The sequence below is a fragment of the Crocuta crocuta genome, unplaced genomic scaffold (assembly GCF_008692635.1).
Source record: "Crocuta crocuta isolate KB4526 unplaced genomic scaffold, BGI_CrCroc_1.0 scaffold152, whole genome shotgun sequence".
In the NCBI taxonomy this organism is placed as follows: domain Eukaryota; kingdom Metazoa; phylum Chordata; class Mammalia; order Carnivora; family Hyaenidae; genus Crocuta; species Crocuta crocuta.
In genome coordinates, this window is record NW_027528798.1 from 3610240 (window position 1) to 3630190 (window position 19951).

Consider the following 19951-nt stretch of genomic DNA (forward strand, 5'->3'; position numbering starts at 1 on the left):
TAACTGAAAAACCAGACCAACACTGCCAGAAAAAAGTGTCATGATGTGCATGGAAGGTCACAGAGACACGGAGATGGGGTTCACACCTGCGGGGGTCTCTGGGGCCTGCCTGGGAGCCGCTACTCCCCTGAAAATCAGCTCCAGATGATCTCAGAACGCGTCCTGAGGGGCTCAGGGGCCCTCTGGTCCCACCCCACCCAGCCACACTGGCAGCTTCCCCCACAGGGCTGAGAGTGGACAGGAAGCAGGACATCCCTTTCCAGTGCTCTCCTGGAGGGGTGGAGCCTCCCTGCGGGCAGGGTCGGCAGACAGACCTCCAGGAAACCCTTCTGGGGTTGCTGGGAGCACTGTGCTGGGGGATCTAGGACAACTAGTCACTGGCTAAGCTGAGTGAGGAAACTGAGGCCTGGTTTCCGTGATTCTGAGGGATGTCAGACACCAGGTGCTGCTTTATCCATATTTGCAGTTTTCCTCCTGGAAGTTCTGCCTGCTCCTCCTGTGTCTGCCTCAGAATGGGGCACCGCCAACAAGCCACGGCATTAATTTTTTTTTTTTAATGTTTATTTATTTTGGAGGGGGGAGAGAAAGCATGAGTGGGCCAGGGGCAGAGAGAGGGAGACAAAACAGGCTCTGGGCTCTGAGCTGTCAGCATAGAGCCTGACGCAGGGCTCAAATCCACGAGCAGTGAGATCATGACCTGGGCTGAAGTCAGATGCTTAACCCACTGAGTCACCCATGCACTCCTTACATTTTTGTTTAATGTTTATTTACTTTTTTTTTTTAAATGTTTTATTTATTTCTAGGAGAGAGAGAGACAGCGCGAGCAGGGGAGGGTCAGAGAGAGAGGGAGTCACAGGCTGAAACAGGCTCCAGGCTCTGAGCTGGCAGCCAGCACAGAGCCCGATGCAGGGCTCGAACCCACAAACCGCGAGATCATGACCTAAGCGAAAGTCGGACGCTCAACCGACTAAGCCACCCAGGCGCCCCTAATGTGTATTTACTTTTGAGAGAGAGAGAGAGAGTACAACAGAGAAGGGGCAGAGAGAGAGGGAGACACAGAATCCAAAGCAGGCTCTAGGCTCTGAGCTGTCAGCACAGAGCACAACATGGGGCTCGAATTCACAAACAATGAGATCATGACCTGAGCCGAAGTCAGACACTTAACTGAGCCACCTTGGTGACCCCAAGCCACTGCTTTTATTTCCACACAGTGGAACACACAGTGAGTGGCGCCTCTCTACAGAAAATCCAACCACATGACTCCCCAGCAGTGGAATAAGTGGACTGAGAGGGTTTCACGGTCCTGTCCCCTTACTCAGGGTGGCAAAAACGAGGTCTTGGATCCACACGGATCCTGCTGGCTGTTTTGCTTGGTGCAGTTTGCTGGCCATCTTCCCCCTGAGGCCCTCAGAGCCCCCAGTTTGCACAGTACAGGCTGGAACAGAAACCTCACATTCACACGCCAGCCTCCCTGTATACATGATTGTCTTTTGTTTTCACAAGACCTCATAGAGTCAAATTTAGTCCCAAACTTGTAGATGAGGAAAACTGAGGCCCAGAGCACTGAAACACAGTCTCAGTCTGAGCAGGAATTAATTAAAGTAAAGCAGGAATTAAAGCTAGTCTCTGTAGCCCCCAAACCCATATGCTGTCCATTACATCACTCGCCTTCCCTGTCTGTCAAGTGAGGGGGCTGTTCTGGACACTCCAGTACCTCTTTGGCCTCAGCTAGAGGAAAGGCACAGCTCTCAGGGTCATGACCAGGCCTGAGTCGTAGTCTGGACCAGAGCAGGAGAAGAGTCCCAGCCCCCAGGCTAGCTAGGGAGGTAGGAGGACCTGTACTGTTTCAAATGCAGGGTCTCAATCAATGTCCCTGACCACCAGCCCCAGGTGAGTCAGCTGTTATTTCTCCAGCTGGGCCCCACTCAGTTCCCCTACTTCTGTTCTTTGAAAATGCCAACCAATCTGATAAAACCTTGGCATTCAATTATTCAGCCCACAGGGCTTGGGCCACACAATTGCCTGCGTGGCCACTTTAGCTATGTGAGTCCTTCTCGCCTCCTTCAGCTTTTCACATCAGTGCTGTGCCCACGCCTCACAAGTGCCTGGTCATTAAGGAGGCTATGTAACTGGAATCTTCCTCTAGCAATTAACACCATGCTCTCATACCCCTAGCAGCATAACTGCACTTACATTCTGCCTGCCCCAAACTCGCTGCGGTGGGGGGCCCAGAAGAGGCAGGTCTCTCCCTAGGAGAGCTTCCCACTTGTTCAAGGTCCAAAAGGCAAGGATACCTTCAAGCAATTTTGCTTTGGGGGATGCAGAATGCCAGTAAGGGCCTGGCAGACTCACTTCCACCCAGGCCCTCGCCCCAAGGTCACAGTGGCTTTTAAGAAAGAGAAAAGGACCAATCCCAACACTGAAGGGGCAGCAACTTGCGCCCTGCCACGTGGAAGGGCTGTCCCTGTCAGGGCACATTGGGAAGCTTTTTCCTTGAGCATCAGAGGATGGGGGGAGGCATGAGCTCAGGCAGTAGCTCACTCTCCACACATGCCATGTTGGGGTTCCCAGTACCCAGCCAAACTCACCATAGGCGGGAACCAAAATATCCTATTTTAGGTGAGGGCAAAGGATCCAGCCAAACTCGGTTGTACACACATTTGGTTTAGGCTCAAAAGGACAGTAATCTGTATCTGCAGGAAGCAGAAAACTCTCAGAACATCTCCTTTCTCAGTAACACTTCACTGTGGCTGACCCACTGCATCAAGGAAAGCTGGGGCTGGAAGGAGAGCGACCGAGAAGAAAACCCACATTCACACCACCTTGCACTTGTCACCTCATTAGCTCTGGCTACGAACACTCCACTGTGCCTCCACACAGAAAACCTTTGGCCTATGGCTGCACCTCTCCTGGCCGAGGAATAAACCTGGAGACCCTTAAAACAAAGAAAACACAGCAAAACTCCCAACAACTAAAACCTGAAACAACAAATGTGAAATGAACAAACAGCAAGGAATGCAGAAACAGGACCTCCACCTCCTGCACTGAAGAACTTTCACCAGGGCGGGCCACCTACCCCCAAGAAAGCCTGCAGGACTGAGCTCTTGCTCTCCTGATCCCAGGAGAGAGCCCTCCTGTGGCTACAGGAACAAAACTCAAGGAAAAGGGCTAGGCATTAGGATGGAGAGCTTGCGGGCTGGCTGCTGGCTTCTTCTAAGGCCTTAATGCCTCCAAGTGTGCTCCCCCCAAGATGGTGGCCAACTAGGGTGCTTGTTAGAAATGCTGATTCTCAGGCCCCACCCTGCACTCAGCAAAGCCACATCTATATATTAACAAGATCTCTGGGTGATCTCTGGGAGAAGCCTGCTACATAAGGCCTGGGTGGAAAGAGGCAGAGGCCTGGCTCCCCATAGTGGGCACCTCAGGGGCTCCAACCAATCTGAAGCCTCTGGCCTTAAAGAGAAAAATCTAAATGTCTCTCACGGCTTCCTCATTACTGCTCCCCACACAGCAGGGCACGGGGCAGCTCCCCTGCTCAGCCATCTGCCTGGTCAGGAAGGGGCATGGGTCTTCTGAGCCCACGTCAGTTCCCTACTCTGTCAAACAGGGTCCACCGTACCTACACCACAGGGCTGCCCTGAGGACTCAAAAGAGGAGGAGCATGAAGAACCAGCCAATAAATGTGGCTCCTGCTCTGTCTCTTAACCACTTGAGCAAATGCCCTTGTTTCCAGGGAACACAAATGACCTGGTCCAGGTCACAGCTGAATCACTCGCACCTCGAAGGTCCTTCTCAGAACCCCTCTCCTTGAGTTCCTCACCTCCAGAGTCTGGGGTCTCTGGGGCACATGACTGAGGGAGGGGGTACTCCAAACCACATGCTCAGCATGGTGTTTGTTATAGGTACAAACAGAAGAACACATTATAGAACAGAATGCAAAATCCACATGAATTTGTAAAATAAAAGAGGGGACTTCAACTTCTGGTTTGCTAGTGGGCTTCTTTGGGCTATCTGGGCTCGGAGGGCAAGTGGGGAAACAGCCACCTGTGTGAGCATTCCTCGGCCTCTGGAGGGCTTCAGTGAAAGGGTTTGAGGGGCACCACCTTCTCCTATCTCCCTGAAACCGAAGTGGCAGATGGCCTGGCCCCTCCCAGGCTGCCACAGTGTTCCCAGCAGCCTCTGGATTGCCCAATGCCGTGCACCAACCAACAGCTTTTAGACTGAATCAAGTGATACCAGTCTTGAGGCTCCAACGAGTCGTCGGGAATTCACGCTCTCTGAAGGCTGCATGAACTTGAAACAATTAGATCCCGAGAACAAAACCAGGGACACAGTCAATTTCTCCTGTGGTTCACTGTTCCTCTGAAATCCTAACCACAGATGCCAGGCATTCTGGGAGGGCCTGGGGAGGGATAAATATGAAGCTAACAGGGCAGGACAAGAGCTCAAGACAAATTAAAAGCTATGGTTTTTTCCTACATTACCCATAAAACAGCCCAGGGCAAGACCCACGTTTTCTGGACCTATGACCTCAACCACAGCCGCAAAGATTAGGAAATCAGAACCACCCATCAGAAGTGCTGGAATGAACAACTACAGGCGTGAGTAACCAAAGCCCACGACATCAGCTAAAACAGCTAAAATGGCCTCCTGGGACAGGCAGAGAAAATGGCTCCTGGGGAAACTCGCCAGGTATTAGGCAGCCTGCAGGGAGGGGCTGCGGGGGGTTAACTGGAAAATGTGGTGAAGACCAGGGTAGACAAGGACCTGCATAAGGGGCACAAAATCTAAGGAAACTAGGCAACTGTTCCATAGGCTCCCCAGAGATGGATGGGAATTAGAGATTTTTAAAAAGGGCTCAGGGGGGCGCCTGGGTGGCTTAGTCGGTTAAGTGTCCGACTTTCGCTTAAGTCATGATCTCGCGGTTCGTGGGTTCGAGCCCCGCGTCGGGCTCTGTGCTGACTGCCAGCTCAGAGCCTGGAGCCTATTTCAGAGTCTGTGACTCCCTCTCTCTCTGACCCTCCCCTGCTCACGCTATCTCTCTCTCTCTCTCCTAGAAATAAATAAAGCATTAAAAAAATTTAAAAAATAAAATAAAATACATAAAAAAAAAAAAAAAGGGCTCAGGGAGGTTTAGGAACTCAGCTCTGCTCACAATGACAGCAAATTCCAGAGCCAGGACGGAACGTAGACGCCCTGAACTCCACACCTCACCCTCTCCCCCGGGCCTCTGGTCATTCCATTCCGGATTACCCTCTTCAAAAAAGAGCCAGTGGCTGCCACACAGAAATGGCCAAGCTGACAACAATTACAAGACAGAGAGCCTCACCAGGTGAAGTCCCACCCCGCTGCCCAGGGTCCACTCGACAGAGCAATAAACAAACACCACCCGCTGGCAGAGGCACTGATGAGCAGGGCGCAAAGCAAAGTGTAGTGGACACCCGGGCCCCACTGAAACCCCAGGCAGCTGGGAGAGGCCGGGGCTCTAGCATCAGGACCACTCCTGCTGGAAGGTCGGGGGACACAGCTACAGTCAGGACTTACCCTGGCTGCTGTCCTGACCCCGCGGCAGGAGTCTAATGCTCGGAATGGATAGGAGCAGAGGCTGTCGTTTTGGGGGCCACACAGGCAGATGGGCACAATCCACACCAGCTTAGAACCAGTGGGAGAAGACTTTTTAGTGGTCCCCTCAAAGGAGAGGGTGTAAAACAGCTGGGGCCAGAGCCTAGGAAACGTGTCAGGCAGGAGAGCCAAGAATGGCTCCACGTCCCATCACACAGCAAGAGCTCACGACATGGCCCAGGTGCTGGCCCCATGCCGTGTCCGTGCTAGGCAAGTACACCTGCCGCAGGGCCCCTGTGGTCAAGGAGCTCCTGGTCCAGCTTGCAGGGGCTGGGCAGCGGAGCCACAACAGACCACTGAACAAATAAACACAGATGAGGTTGAACAATGTGTAACTGCCACTTTTGTGGCAAATTTTAATAATTTCATACAGCTGAACCTAATCAGAAGGTGTCTTAAACATTATAAAGAAAGCCCAACAGCAGTAATTACAAATAAGAAAGAAGTTGGACCCATCCAGACAGGGTGGTTGGGGAGGGCTGGGAGAGGTGACACTTAGGACAGGTGCCCAGGAGAGGGAGGGGAGGCCGGCAGGTAGAGCCAGCACGCAGGCCACAGCTGGCAGCCCATCTCCCTAAGATCCCAAAGATGAGCGGTAAATGGAGCACAGAAGTCAGGAGGGTCCCAAGCCTCTGAGGCCTCAGCACTGTGGGCCACTAGAAGCCCCCTAACCATGTCTATATGACAGAGTCCGCTCCCATGAGGACAGAATATGGTTTTGGGTGCAATGATAACAGCCTGACCGCTCCATTGCCCTGGGTCTTCACGCTGCGCCATATCTTCCCACTCTGCCATGTGACCCACATGGGCTCTCCTCACCTCTCAGATTGGGGTCCGCTGGTGCGACCTGTTTTGGCCAATAAGATGTCAGCAAAGGTGTAGCGGAGGCCTGAAAAGTGCTCATGCATTTCTGCTGGTGCCCCTCTGCTCTCTGCCATCACCATGAGATGATGCCCAGGCTAGCTTGCTGGTCCCAGGGGGAGAATGAGAGGCAAGAAGAGAGCTAAGTCACCCCAGTCACCCCTGCAGGAGCCATCCTAGACCAGCCGACCCCCAGACATCACAGACAGCAGAGCCACCACCTGGCCGGCCACCCTAGATGACTGAGCATTCCACGCAGGAAGCCGTCTGCCACCGAGGCTTTGGTTGGCTGGTACACAGCAGGGCCATGGCGGTACATAACAGGGACAATACAGTAGGTCCTCAGTAACTGTCACATGGGTAAACAAGTTCCAACTTCATTTCTAAAAGAAAATTAAGGGTTTAATAATTTATCAATTGTGTAAACTACGGTACCTTCTATACAGGTTTTCTACAAAAACGTATCTCGCGCTGTGAATCGACCGCTCCATCAATCGTACTGGTGATGTCTAAAAGAAAACAAATTGATTCACTGACTTTGTCAGTCAGGAAGTAAGGTCAGGTCAGGTCAGGAAGGCTTGAAGGATGCCTGTTGCTCCCCTTGCCTACGGTCTACGCTGAACGCCAAGAACAGAGAAGCCCTGCAACGGTGAGGCAGTCACCAGAGCAGAAATGTGGGTCTAACATGGGTCTCAGCTGTGCTCTGCCCCCAGTCCCGAGCCCTCCCCACACCCCGAAGCTCAGTGGCCGGTGCAGCAGTGCAGGGACGGAGGGCTCATCAACAACAGCCTCTTTCACAGGAGAGGTGAGGCTCAAATGGATTATCCATTTGGGGAAGTGCTAGAAAAACCATCAAGTGCTGTCCAGCAGAGTGCTGTCAAGTGGAAAGTGCGGTAATTAGGGAGCTAAACTGTGTGCATTTGCTTAAGTAGAGAGCTCTGTATGCTGGAGGTAAAGCCCCGAGAGGGCTGGAGTGCGTGTGACATTTTCGGGACTCTGTCATCAGTGACTGAGGGCCTGGCTTTCTGGAACGCCACAAAGATGTGAGACCTTTGTGCCTCTGCACAGGGCGGGCTGGGGCTCACTGCAGCCCTTTGCAACCTGGGAAGGACTGTGCCCAAGTGAGCAAACATTGCTCTCACTCAGCCTGGCCCACGGTACCCAGGGGACCTGGACTAGAATCAGAGGCACATTCAAAGCCATAACCCAGGAATTTCCTGACTCTCTTCTTGTGTGTTTATCTGTCCATCCATCTTCCTATCCATTTTTCCCATCCTATCCTCACTTACAACCCTCTGCTGCCCATATGTTGCTAGCTCCCCACTCATCCATCTCTCCTTCCATTCCTCCTTCCTTGTCTATCCATCTTTCTTCCTCTCTCATGACAGATTTCCTTAAAGAGAGAAACACACATATGTCCTCTTATATTCAGGTATATTAGACACAATTTAGATTTGCAGTTGAGTCCCAGCTCAGGAAAAATAGGGTGAGTAAAGGGGTAAAGTGCCAACCTCAGATCCTCTGACCTGTATCATTTAGACAGGTATTTGGGGAGACAGAAATTCATACGGTTCTGCTCATATCTTCCCATCTTTAAAAGATGCAGATTTGTAGGACAGCTATAGTCACAACTGCCCAGCTCTAGATCAAACCACTCAGCTGAGTGGCCGCGTCAACATAAACAACTATAGGGATCTGCCATCTCCTTCATGGAGAGCATCCGCAGCTGGTCTTCTAGGTTGTACTCACAATTTTGAACCACAGGTGCCAATCGGGTCTCTTCAGTCAGCTCTCTTTTAAGAGACTCTGCCCCTATTTGCATGCCAGCTAATAGAGGGGGTCTAAGCAGCATGTTTGTGCCCTGTGATCTGCACCAACACCTGACTGGCCCAGGGGCAGACACAGAGACCAAGCTCAGCCAATCAAATTTTTTCTCCCAAGAAATGTGAACCAACAGCCAAAGGTGAAGGTTAGATTAACGGTTCTCAAACATGCAAACAAACAAAGCGTGCATTAAAATCACCTGGAGAGCTTGATAAAACACAGATTGCTGGGCCTCCTCCCTAGAATTTCTGATTCAGCAGGTCTGGGATAGGGCCAGAAAATATGTATTTCTAACTAGTTCTCAGGTGCCCCTGTTGATCCGGGTCTAGGTATACTTGGATAAGAATGAAGTTAAATACTGTTGAGCCCAGAAGGGGTCAGGTCGTGAAGACTCGGGCTCACAGGGGCATCCCTACCAACTTAGAGGCTAGCTGAGGCTGGTGGGTGAGGGCACCGGAGGCTGGACCTCAGAGCCACAGCAACAGGAAGCTTTGGCCCCAGAGACAGAGAGGACTGAGCAGTGCTGAAGGTCTAGTGAGGCTTCCTTGCAAGGTTCCCCTCCCAGGCACTCATATACCCGCCGGTGAAGCCCATTTTCAGAAGGCTGAAGCTGAGCATCTGAAATGTACCTGGGGACGAGTGTGGTGGTCCAGCATGGTGAGCTGTACATACGTCTGCAGCGTGAAGCCCCATCGACTTGCATCGCGGTACAGCAGACCCTGCAGAAGGGAGAACGCAGCACTTTACCCCAAAAAGCTCAAGCTGTAGGAGTCTGGTCTCTTCAGTCACGGATGGCCATCTCGTGAAACCCACACGGGGCTGCAGTGGGGCCAGGGATGAAGCCAGCGTGGTTGCCGGGCCCTCGGGACGGTGTGGACCAACACTGGAGCAATTACAGGACAACCACGTAACAGCTGTAACAGGGGCCTGTCTCAAGTCCCAGGGAACACTCACTCAGTCACTCAGTGTTTACTGAGCCCCCTGCAGTCAGTTCTCTATCCAGCACTCAATGTGAGCAGGTTAAACCTCCCTCAGCTCTTGTTCCTCTACGCAGAACCTTCCAGCGACTTCCCACTGCATTCAGAATGAAATCCAAAGCCCTTACCAAAGCCCACAGGGCCCTAGGAAATTACTTCCATTTTCCCTTGTCTCCTACCACCCACCCTCTGACTCAGTGTGCTTCCAACCACATGAGGCTCCTGAATGTTCCCCCAAATACCCAAGCATGACCCCACCTCAGGACCTTTGCATTTGCTATGCCTTCTAACTTCTAACACTCTTGCTCCAGAAATCTGCACTGTTCACTCCCTATGTTTAAGTCTGTGCTCACGTATCCCCTTGGCAGAGATGCCTTCCCCAACTACCCTATCCAAAAGAGAAGCTCCATGCCCATCATTCTCTGTTGCTTGTATATATAAACAGTCCATGTTCCATATTCCATTTGCTAACAATCTTAAATCCTGCTCTTTTCCACATTTTTGCTTTTTTTCCCCCTCTTGGTGCTAACTAATGAAATTTCAGTGCTCTGCATAGAAAACTGCAGACTCCTACCTGCAGGAGAAATAAAATCTCAGAAAGCTTAGGAGAAACACTCCCTGTCTGAAGGCCGAACAAACATCTTCCTGCATCAGAAAGCCAATTCAGATAAAGTGAGGAATTGAGACTTTTCACAAAACTATCCATCTTGCCCTTCTGTCTAGACCGGAAACACGTATAAAAATACCTAATTCTATCATATTCTGTATTATAAAACTATCATTGGAGATGCTCTTTGTCCTGAGGAGACTCAGACTCCTGAGACCAGGACTGTGTCCTATGCAATGTCACCTCTGAGCCCTAACATCGATGACCTAATTATCTTAGGTGGTTCCTAAAGAATATGAATGTTTCCAAGGCTTCTTTGTTATGCCCAAAGAGAATGACTGGCATTCCGTCTTCTCCCACAGGCACAGAGGTGAAACTCTTTTCATGTCTCTGGGATTCTTTATTCAAAGACTCTGAGAACTTCTGCCCTATTTAATTAATATACTTTTGCCTGCTTCAGATGTCTTCCCAGCTCCCATCACCACCTACCAAATCACATACCAAATTGTCTTCTGTCTCCCCAAACCAGAATATTAAGGCCAAGAGAGCAAGAGCTTTGAGCTGCTCCAGAGTCTAAACCGTGCCTGTACATGGCAGGCATTCAATAAGTATTGGTTGAATGAATGAATGAGCACCTACTAGGTGTCTGGCAGAGTGCTATGTTGTAGCAAACATAGTCAACCAAATTAGACATAGTTCCTGCCGCTAGTGGAACCTGGAGTCTAATGAACCACACAAGACATCACTTGTGTTGCTAGAAATAAGGAGCTAGCACAATCTCCCCATGGACCACGGGTCAGATCTGCTAGGTCTGTCATTTACCAGCGGCATATGACCTTGGGCAACTTAGTTCAGCTGCAGTTTCCTCACCTGAAAAATGAAACTAATCACCCCTACATCACAGGGCAAGAGCCCAGAACCAACATCCCTTTCTAGGCTCCCTCTTACCGGACTCAAACTCCACCCATCTCTTTCAACCAGCCAGAGCAGAGCCTCCCGCACGGGGATGGAAGGCAAGGGGCTCAAGCATGCTGTAGCCCCTGCTTGCTAGGTCCACCCTTGGGAAAGCAACAGGTAGCTTCAGGGTGAGCCGAATTCAGTCCCTGGACATTGCCAAGTGTAAACCCAAATCAGAGGTTTCCCAAGCAACCTGGTTACTTAGAGACAGGCCCTAAGGGAGACCTAGGTTCTACTGGGTTCCTTCTAGGAGAGGGTAGGGGTGGAATGAGCAGCAGGAAATGGACGCCCCTGGCAGCTGAGGCTGACCACCTGGGACAGTTTGGGATAGTTGACAGGAGGTTCCTGTGATCTGCAAACACCAAGCCAAGCCTCAGAGCTCCTTGACCTCAGAACACCAATATGCTGCCCTATTCATTCGCCCCTCCCTCTTCTCCTCCACCCCAGATAAGAGCTAGGAAAACAGATGTGCAGGGAGGGGGCAGGCTCAAACACCGGCACACCAGGCCCAGGCACTTAAGCCAAAGCTGGCAATGCAGGCAGAAGACAACACACTCACCAGAATATTATGGCCACGGACATTTCTCCACTTGGGCACTGGCTCCTGTAATACCTGCAAGGAAAAAAAAAGCAGAAGTCTGCTGCTCTGCAAGATTTGGTAACCCAGCGTAGACCAAAATAGTTGGGCAATCCTCTCTGCAAAGCCACAATTCTATCTAGACATGCCCTTCTCACAGGACTTCCAAAAATGACCTGAGAACTCTGTCCGTCCCTGTATACGAGAATACACACATACCAGCCTTCCAGGTGCCCTGGGAGCTGAGGGCAATATCTCCTGCATGTGTTCCATCTCAGCCCGTTCTGTCCCCATGACAGGCTGGGCAGACAGGGGAGAGAAGCTAAGAGAAAAGCTGCTTGAGGCACTTCCGGCTGTGGTTTAAAGCCCAGCTTCCTGGCTTGGGGACTCTCCCATGACCTCAGCAATTTGCTCTGTCTCCATTTCTTCCTTTGAACTCTGCATTGGGCACACTGACAGCTAAGAGTCACGTTTCATTAGTTTGCTCCCTAAACTGTGCCAGGGCCTTTCTGGGGCATAGGTATGTGCTAGGAAGGATTTAAATGGTGCTCTTAGGGCCAAGAATTTGAGAGTACCCGGATCTATCTGGGGGCCTGAAAGTGCATGGAAGCAGGTTCTATAGGTCACAAAAGACCAAAGGAAAGCAATGCACAGAACCCATGAAGAGTAACGTCCCCTGACCTTTTATACCTCTGTGCCTTTGCTCATGCTGTTCCTTCTGACCCTCTCACCTCAGTTCACATCATCTTTCATTACACAGAAAACTCTTATATATCCTTCAAAACTCAGCTCAAATACTTTCCTCTGTGAATCATTCACTGTCCCTCAACACTCCATTCCTGTCCTGAGTAGCATATGCTGCACCACTTAGGCCCACCAGAGGCTGGTCACAGGAAGCCTTGACCTATGCTCCATCTATGGCACTGCCATCCACCACTTACTGAGGACTCACCATGCCAGGTGCCATGCTAGGCAAGAACTCACCATGCCACCTCCGCCTCCGCTTTTATGGAACTTTAAACTTACTGGGAGAAGCAGACCTTGATTGGATCATCACAGAAATCACGTATTTTCAAACTCCAAGAAGAGGTGTAAAACAAAGAAACAGGGGTGTAAAACAAAGGGGCTGGAAGAATCTACACCTAGGAGAGTAATCTAGCTGGGGAGGTCAAAGAGTACTGAGCTGAGAGCTGAAGGCTAAGGGAGTTCTTCCTAAAGCCAACAAAGGCCTTCATGCTACAGAAAAACCAAACAAGGGAGTGGTCCCTGGAGCCAGACAGCCTGGGCTGAGATCTGGCTCTCTGTCACACACTAGCAGTGTGACCCTGGCCATTCGTTTGACCTCACTGAGCCTCAGTTTCCTCCTCTGCAAATGTGATAATTGCACCTACCTCATGGAGACTACTCTTATGAGGATGAAATCAATTAGATAATATATTGAAGCCTCAACACAGTCCTGACATATAGTATTACCTCATTAGATGTGAACTCCCGTTGTTATTTTTATTTTTGTTGTTCATTGGCTCCAACGTCTTACATAAGAGCATAAGTGCTCCTAAAGTGCCATGTAGAGTTACACCACTCAGGTGTGTCAGGAGCCCCTAAGATCCCTGCCTCCCAAGGTTTGATGATTCACACGGAGGACTCAGAGGACACAGCATACAGTGGTATTCACAGCTGAGATTTGTTACAGAAAAAGGGTACAAAACAAAATCAGTAAAGAAAAAGGGTGCACAGAGCAAAGTGTACAAGGAAACCAGGCACAAGTGTCCACAGGGCCTCTTCCAGGGGAGTCACCCGTAAAGCACTTAACTGCCCAGCAGCAGCTGTGACAAGTCGTGTGAGGTGGTGCTCCACCAGGGAAGCTGGCCTGAGCCAGGGAGTTCAGGGTTTTCATCAGAGCTCAGGCACATAGGCAGCCTCTGGCTGGCACATCCAAAACCTCCAGACTCCCAGAAAGAAAGCAGGTGTCCAGAATAAACCATATCGTTTGCACAAACAGTTTAGGCACAGAGATCCATTTCTATCAGTTAGGAAATGGTGGAACTCTCCCAAAATCAAAGTTCCTACATGCCAGCCAAGGGCCAACCTCACAAACAAGCCTCTCTGAGGACAGCAGTCTCGGGCCTGCACAATCAAGACAAGGGCTACAGAATGTTTATTCTTTTTACCAAACCAGATATGTGTTTAATAGAAGTAAAAAGCAGGATGGGGCGCCTGGGTGGCTTAGTCGGTTGAGCGTCCGACTTTCGCTTAGGTCATGATCNAGAAGACTCCAAAGGTATGAAAATTGTAGGATCTATAGTAACAAAAAAGAGCCATAAACAGAAAAAAATACATCATTAAAATCTACCAGGAAGAAAAGTCAGGGTCTTAGTGTACAGACACTTCTTAAACATCTGTGAGGTTATTTTGAGTGACTGGGCTGTACATGAACTAGAGTAATGTTCACTGGATCCCCGTGGTAATACTCCCCAGCGTGGACATGGGTATCACAGATGCCACACCGTAATCTGCTCCCCACTCTCAACAGCCTGACTTCCTTTCCCACATGCAGACCCCTCTTAACCAGAACGCAGGGAAGTCTGTACCTGCACTGTCCGACACGGTGACCATAAGTCACTTAGAGCTATTACAAACTTCACATGTGACTAGTCCAAATTGAGATACACTGTAACTACAAAATACATTCTAGATTTCAAAGACCTGACGTGAAAGAATGCAAAATAGTTCATTGACGATTTTTATATTGATTACATGTTGACATAATAACATTTAGAATATTTTATGTAAAATTAAATATTTTGGGTTTGTTGTTTTTTTTTTAGAAAACCATTAGAAATGTTACATTACATATGTGGCCTGCATTCTATTTGTATTGGCTATGGCTGGCCTATACCCTCCACCAGTCACACTATCAAGCTTTTACAGGTTCCTTCGAACCCAGTGTGGAGGCCATACCTCAATCCCTGGTGTGTTGGAGAAGAACTCAAGGCACGTCGTCTTCCCGCTTGCAATATTGCCCTCAACACAGATCTAACAAAAGACAAATGCATATTAGAATCAGAAATCAAGCATCTAGGGGAGTATCAGGGAAGAATTTCTAAGGAAAGGCTCAGGTGAACAGCATAACTGGTTCAGCCCAAGACTTCAATGTGCACACAAAATTCCCTCCACAGGAAACTTCCAAGCTCCCACCTTTAGTACTAACAAACTGATTCCCACCCCTGGTGGCTAGCTCCAGGCCCACCATTGGTGGCTGCTGGTGGCCACTGCCCTCCAGGACAGACCCTCCCTTATGTTACTTCCTAAGCCATACATTGCTTGCCACTGGCCACCCTGGCTCTGCCCTTCCTTTGCTCAACCGCTTAGACCATCAGATTTTAGACCTCAGTGTCCGGCCTCCTTAACCGGAGCCCAATGGCTTTGAGGTGGGAAGCATGTATATGTTATCTAGACCTTAACCCACTGCTTTTTATGGAAGAACACACTCGGCCATGGACTGGAAAGTATTCAGACAGGAGAAAAGGACTTGGTTAAGCACCCTGCAGTAGGCCAGGCCAGAAGATGGGTAACATATACCATTACCACATTTAACCTCACCAGAACCCAAGCAAGGCGTCCTAACACTTTCACAAGAGTGAAACATGGGCTCGTAGAAGCAAATAAAGCAGAGGGACTAGCTGGAACCCACACTCTGCTCACACTAACTGGACGGGGAGAGAGGGCTCACAGACAGCCTTCAGGGCACAGTGACCTTTAAACTCAGGCCGGAAGCACCCAGAGAAATGTGGACCATGTAGATGACTTGCCCAAGGTGCCAGGCCTGATGGAGAAAAGAGATGGAATCATACCTAGGTCTGGCAGATCCCTTTTCACGACTCCAGGGAAGCCTCAGTCACACCCCACTTAAAACATGGGGTCACTGTGGGCCATCTCACCTTGTTCCCCCCACTATAAATTCTGCCAGTCACCTGTGAACATTTCCTCCTGTCCTGATCCTAACAGGTATCCAGGAGGGCTACACAATCACACTTCTAACAGATGCCAGCTCATTTCCTTAGAACTCAAAACTGTAAAATGAACTCAGTGGAGTGCACAAAAGGCAGATCCCATCAGGGCAACTAATAGATGTGATGTTTTATTGTTGTTCTTCAAAGGAAACAATTTTGTCTCTTCCTAGAAAATGAGGACAAGCTCAGCCTAGACACTGTTCTGCACAGACTCTGTTTCTTTCCTGTTCACTGTAGGAAACAGATTGCTTGGATGAGACCTTCCTCCAAAAGTGCCTGTTCCTATGCTGTAGCGGTTACTACCCGGTTGCAGGTCAGCAAAGATGAGGACTAAAGTGTCCTGTCTGGTGGGACGTCCCCTGGGCACCTCAGTTTGTCGCCTCCCAACACCCACATATGGCCCTTGTTCCTGTTCCAGTCCTCACGAAAGGCTGCACCATCTATCCAGACACCCCAACACCCTGGTGTCTTCTGTCCTCACCCAGTAACTCAGCAACTCCTCCGGGCCCTGCTTCCTACTCACCTGCAGAACGTGAGCCTGTCTCCAAGGCCCCTACCCAGGTGGCTGGAGCAGCCTCCCTGCTGGCCTCCCTGCCTTCCGGTCTGGCCTGGAGGTACCCCTCAACCCCACCCATGGCCCACCACCAACTCTTCCTGAGAGGCAAAGTCTTCCAGTGGCTCCAGGCGTTGGGACCTGTCTCTACTCCCCCCATGCCAGCTTCCAGGGGACTGGCCAAAGCCTTGGGCCTACAGGGTCTCTTCCTTCTGTGACTCATACTTGCAGCTCCCTCTGCTCCCACACTCCAGTACCCCCCTTCCCCTCATCTCCCAGGAGGCCTCAAGGCTCCCCTCAGTCACTGTCCTCTGGATGTTCTGCCCCCTACTCACAGCCCCTAGAATCACCGCTGTTCTAGATCCACCATGGCCCTATTTCTTGCTGTCTCCCCCATCAGACCAGACTCTCACTCATGATAGGGGCTACTTGGTCCCCAGATGCACAGAGGCACTGAGAAGATTTGAATGACTAAGAATAGCCATGGGCCTAAATGTAGTCTCCATACCACTTCTGATGGACCTACTGTGTGCCTGGAGGGGCAGGTCCAACCATACCCAGAAAGCAGCCAGGGTAAGAAGTCTGGCTCACATCAGTGCCTAGCTTGGTAACTGATAGTACAATAATGTATCAATTCCCATCCAGCTTCTGTAGTGCCAGAACCCACCCAACCTCTCATTTCAGCACGCTTTGGTCAGTCTCAAGCCTTTCCATCACCAATCCTCTCCGGGGACTCTATTCCATCCCAGGCCCTCTCCATCACCCAGAATACCCCAGGGTGCTTGCTCATCCTTTCTGCCCTCTGCAGAACCCAACCAAGGTATTCCTGCCACCACTCACCAAGTCACTTTCTTCTGAGCCACAGAAGCTACTGACTTCTAGCTCCCTCAAGGAACTGAGCCTTTGGATTGATGGTGACCAAAATATTGTCCCCCACCCCAGCCAGCTAAACACTTCAACATCCCCATGAACATGCCCAGCTTGGCCGTCCTTTGGCCTTCAACCTCACACCAGCCCCAGTCCCACGCCAGAACTGGCATCTCAAGGTCACTACACTGGCTGAACCCATGTCTGTGGATCCACATAGATTCTCTCTGAGACCCCCACCCACCGGTCTCTGCACTGGAGGACAGGGAGCAGCAGTCGGCAGACCTTCCCTCACAGCCAGGCTGCCACCCAAGCCCAAGGTGAAACCAATCTTTGCCACAAAGGTGAGCATTTTTCAAATCCCTCTGTAATTATTCAAGCTGACAGTCCAAATCTACCTAAAAGCTGTGAATACACATATGCTCCTACCTGCATAGACTCTTGATATGGAACCTCACAAGATGTGGCCTCTGGGAAGGGGGTTTGAGGCCCAGGGGTAAAGACAGACTTCTTCATCCCCGGAGACCCTCTTATGTTTTTTACTGTGTGCACATATTTCTTCACTCACCTCTTCTCTTTCCTCTCTCTCTCCCTGTGTATATATAATTCCTCCTGCTCTCTCTATATATATAATCCTACACTGAGGAGTGCACATAAAAGAGGGACTTACCACTGATTTTTTCTCTTTTTCATTTTCTCTATGTTTATCTACAAAAAAAGGAAATCAATTTTTAAAGTCAGTTTTTAACAATTCACTCTTCTTTGACCTAATTTTCAAAACCACCACAAAAACAATAATGTTTACTCTTACTCCCTGGCCTAAAAATTTTTTCCAGTGACATCTAAGTCCTTCCATGGATGGATGGAGACAGACCCACCACTGCTGTCTACCTACATGTGACACTGCAGCTACTACCTGGGTCCTGTTGGCACCTGTGGGCCTCAACTGTGCTCAGCTTTTTTCACTTAGTACATCATACTTTCCACCTTCCACACATTTCATATTTGTGATCCTCACAGATGGGTCCAGCAAGTTCAAACACAGAGTAGCCTCCAGAGTGGGCAGCAGGCATGGGTTTCAGCCCAGGGCTGACACCTTGGCCCACCCACCACACAGGTGACACCCAACAACCCAAGGCTAAAGCAAGCTAGGATCTGGTATCATGGTGGCTCCCATTTCTGAAAGGGGAAGACTCTAGTCCCAGTAGGAGCAGGAAGCTCAGAGCCTAAACCACCCACTACGCACTGGGAACTTGTTAACTGCACCTGCCAGCCTCTGTCTTCCCCAAGGCCAAGAGAATCAGACTGGGAGTGGGACGGGGACTGGAGCAGCCTGCAGTCGCGGGGGTAGCGGATCTTTCTGCTCTCTAGAGGGCTCCCCAACTCCGAACCAGAGAGGGGTCTGAGCACCACGGCCCCACCCACTGGCAGCCGGCTGGAGCCGGGGATAGCTGCCAACGGTTGCCCTCGCCCCTCCACGCCCCCGCAGCCTCCACTTGGAGTAGTTTCGGGTTCAGGCCGGAGGGCGGGGAGTGAGATGGGCAGCCGCTGAGACCCCTGATGCGGGTCGCTAGAGATGGAACCAAGAGACGCGTTACCCAGAGGCCAAGGCCGGCGCTGCGCCCCCAGCATCCGGGGGCCCACGGCGGAGCTCCCGGGCCCCTCGCGCCGCAGCGCCTGGGCGGCCCAGGACCGCAGCGGACGTAGCAGCATAGCCCGGCGGGCGGATCCGGCGGCTCCGTTTCCTTCCTGCGACTGTCAGCGCCAGCGCAGCGCGCCGCCTCCATCCCCGCGCCGGCCGCTGGGGCGCCTGCTGGGGCCGGGCTCTTAAAGAGACCCTGTCGTATTTCACCGTCTCGCCTACCCGGAAAGGAATTCAAGGTGTGAGCTAAGCCGTTAGCAGCCAGGACATCTTCCGGCTAACGGGACCCCTGACTTGGCAAGACTTGAGGGATAGTTGGCCACCAATAGCAGCGACTGGTTGGTTAATTAATTATTGGAGATTACTTAATCGAGCACGTGTTCTATTCAGGCACCTGGCACACACTTAGGGTGTCATTTATTCTTCTCAACGATCCTCCAAAACTTAGGTAACTAGTTTAAAATGATTAGAAGCATTCATTAAGGGATGAAGCTGGAATTCAAGCCATCTATCTTGCTTCACAGCCTCTTCCCTCTGAACTTTGACATTTCCAGGGTCTAGACTGACAATGTACTAGATCCCTCAAGAAAGTGTTTAAACACACACACACACACACACACACACACACACACACAGGAAACAGGTCCAAAATGGGAGTTCCTTATGCTAAGCTCTGCCTGACCAAACCAAGATTTAATTGTAGTTTTGGCTCTCCCAGAAATGAACCCTTAAGCCAGTCCATCAGGAATCGCCTGATCAACACTAGTTGTGTAATTTGCCTGATAGACCCTTGCCATCCCCTACAACAAGTAACCTTGCAATTAACCAACCAGCTTTTTTTGCCAGTGTAACTTCCTTGTTCCCACTTCCTTTTGCCTATAAAAGTCTTTGATTTTGTACTGTTCCTTGGAGTTTCTATTTGCTAGACTGGATGTTGCCTGAATCATATCAATATTTGCTCAAACTCTTAAAGTGTTTAATATACCTCAGTGTATCTTTTAACAAAGGCACAACCAGTATGCCAGCTGCACAGACAACTGGGGGTGGAAAGGAAGCCTGTAAATCTCATCCATAGTCACATAGCAAAAATTTAGCCCAGGGGTGAGGTAAATGGAGAATATATAATTCAACAGGCCCAGGCCCTGAAACCCAAGCTGCTGCAGTAAGAACTGTGTGTGTATGCCCATTCCAGTGCTTAAGTGGAAGAGTTTCCCACCTCTACCAGAAGTGCAGAGTGGTAGCAGTCACTTCTAGGGCAGGAAAGAGGATGTCCTTTACTAGAGGTTTCATTCAGTCTCTAGATCAGCTACTGAAAGCCACAACCTCATCTAGTGCTTTCTGTAGTATCTGCTGCCACAAACCCAGCACAAGACAAAGGTGCCCTCCATAAGCTTCAGGATTAAGTTAAACATTTCTGGGACTTGGGATGAAGCTACTGGACCAACCGTGAT

General features: G+C 50.4%; 1 protein-coding gene across 4 annotated transcripts in view; it reads right to left on the minus strand.

The window, feature by feature from the left end:
* Positions 1-18629, minus strand: part of TK2 (thymidine kinase 2) — a 35099-nt gene extending 16470 nt beyond the window's left edge. The window contains exons 1-6 of one of the 4 annotated variants that reach the window (XM_077755519.1): positions 18457-18628; positions 17529-17566; positions 14387-14461; positions 11408-11461; positions 8937-9026; positions 6919-6992 (exon numbers count right to left, since the gene is read on the minus strand). In XM_077755519.1, coding sequence (XP_077611645.1) covers positions 6919-6992; positions 8937-9026; positions 11408-11461; positions 14387-14461; positions 17529-17566; positions 18457-18571 — 446 coding nt within the window. In that variant the 5' untranslated portion in view covers positions 18572-18628. Of the gene's footprint in view, positions 1-6918; positions 6993-8936; positions 9027-11407; positions 11462-11644; positions 13604-14386; positions 14462-17528; positions 17567-18456 lie in introns of those variants that run through there. The other 3 variants (XM_077755517.1, XM_077755518.1, XM_077755520.1) reach the window with 3 other exon arrangements.
* Between the last annotated feature and the right edge of the window lie 1322 nt (positions 18630-19951).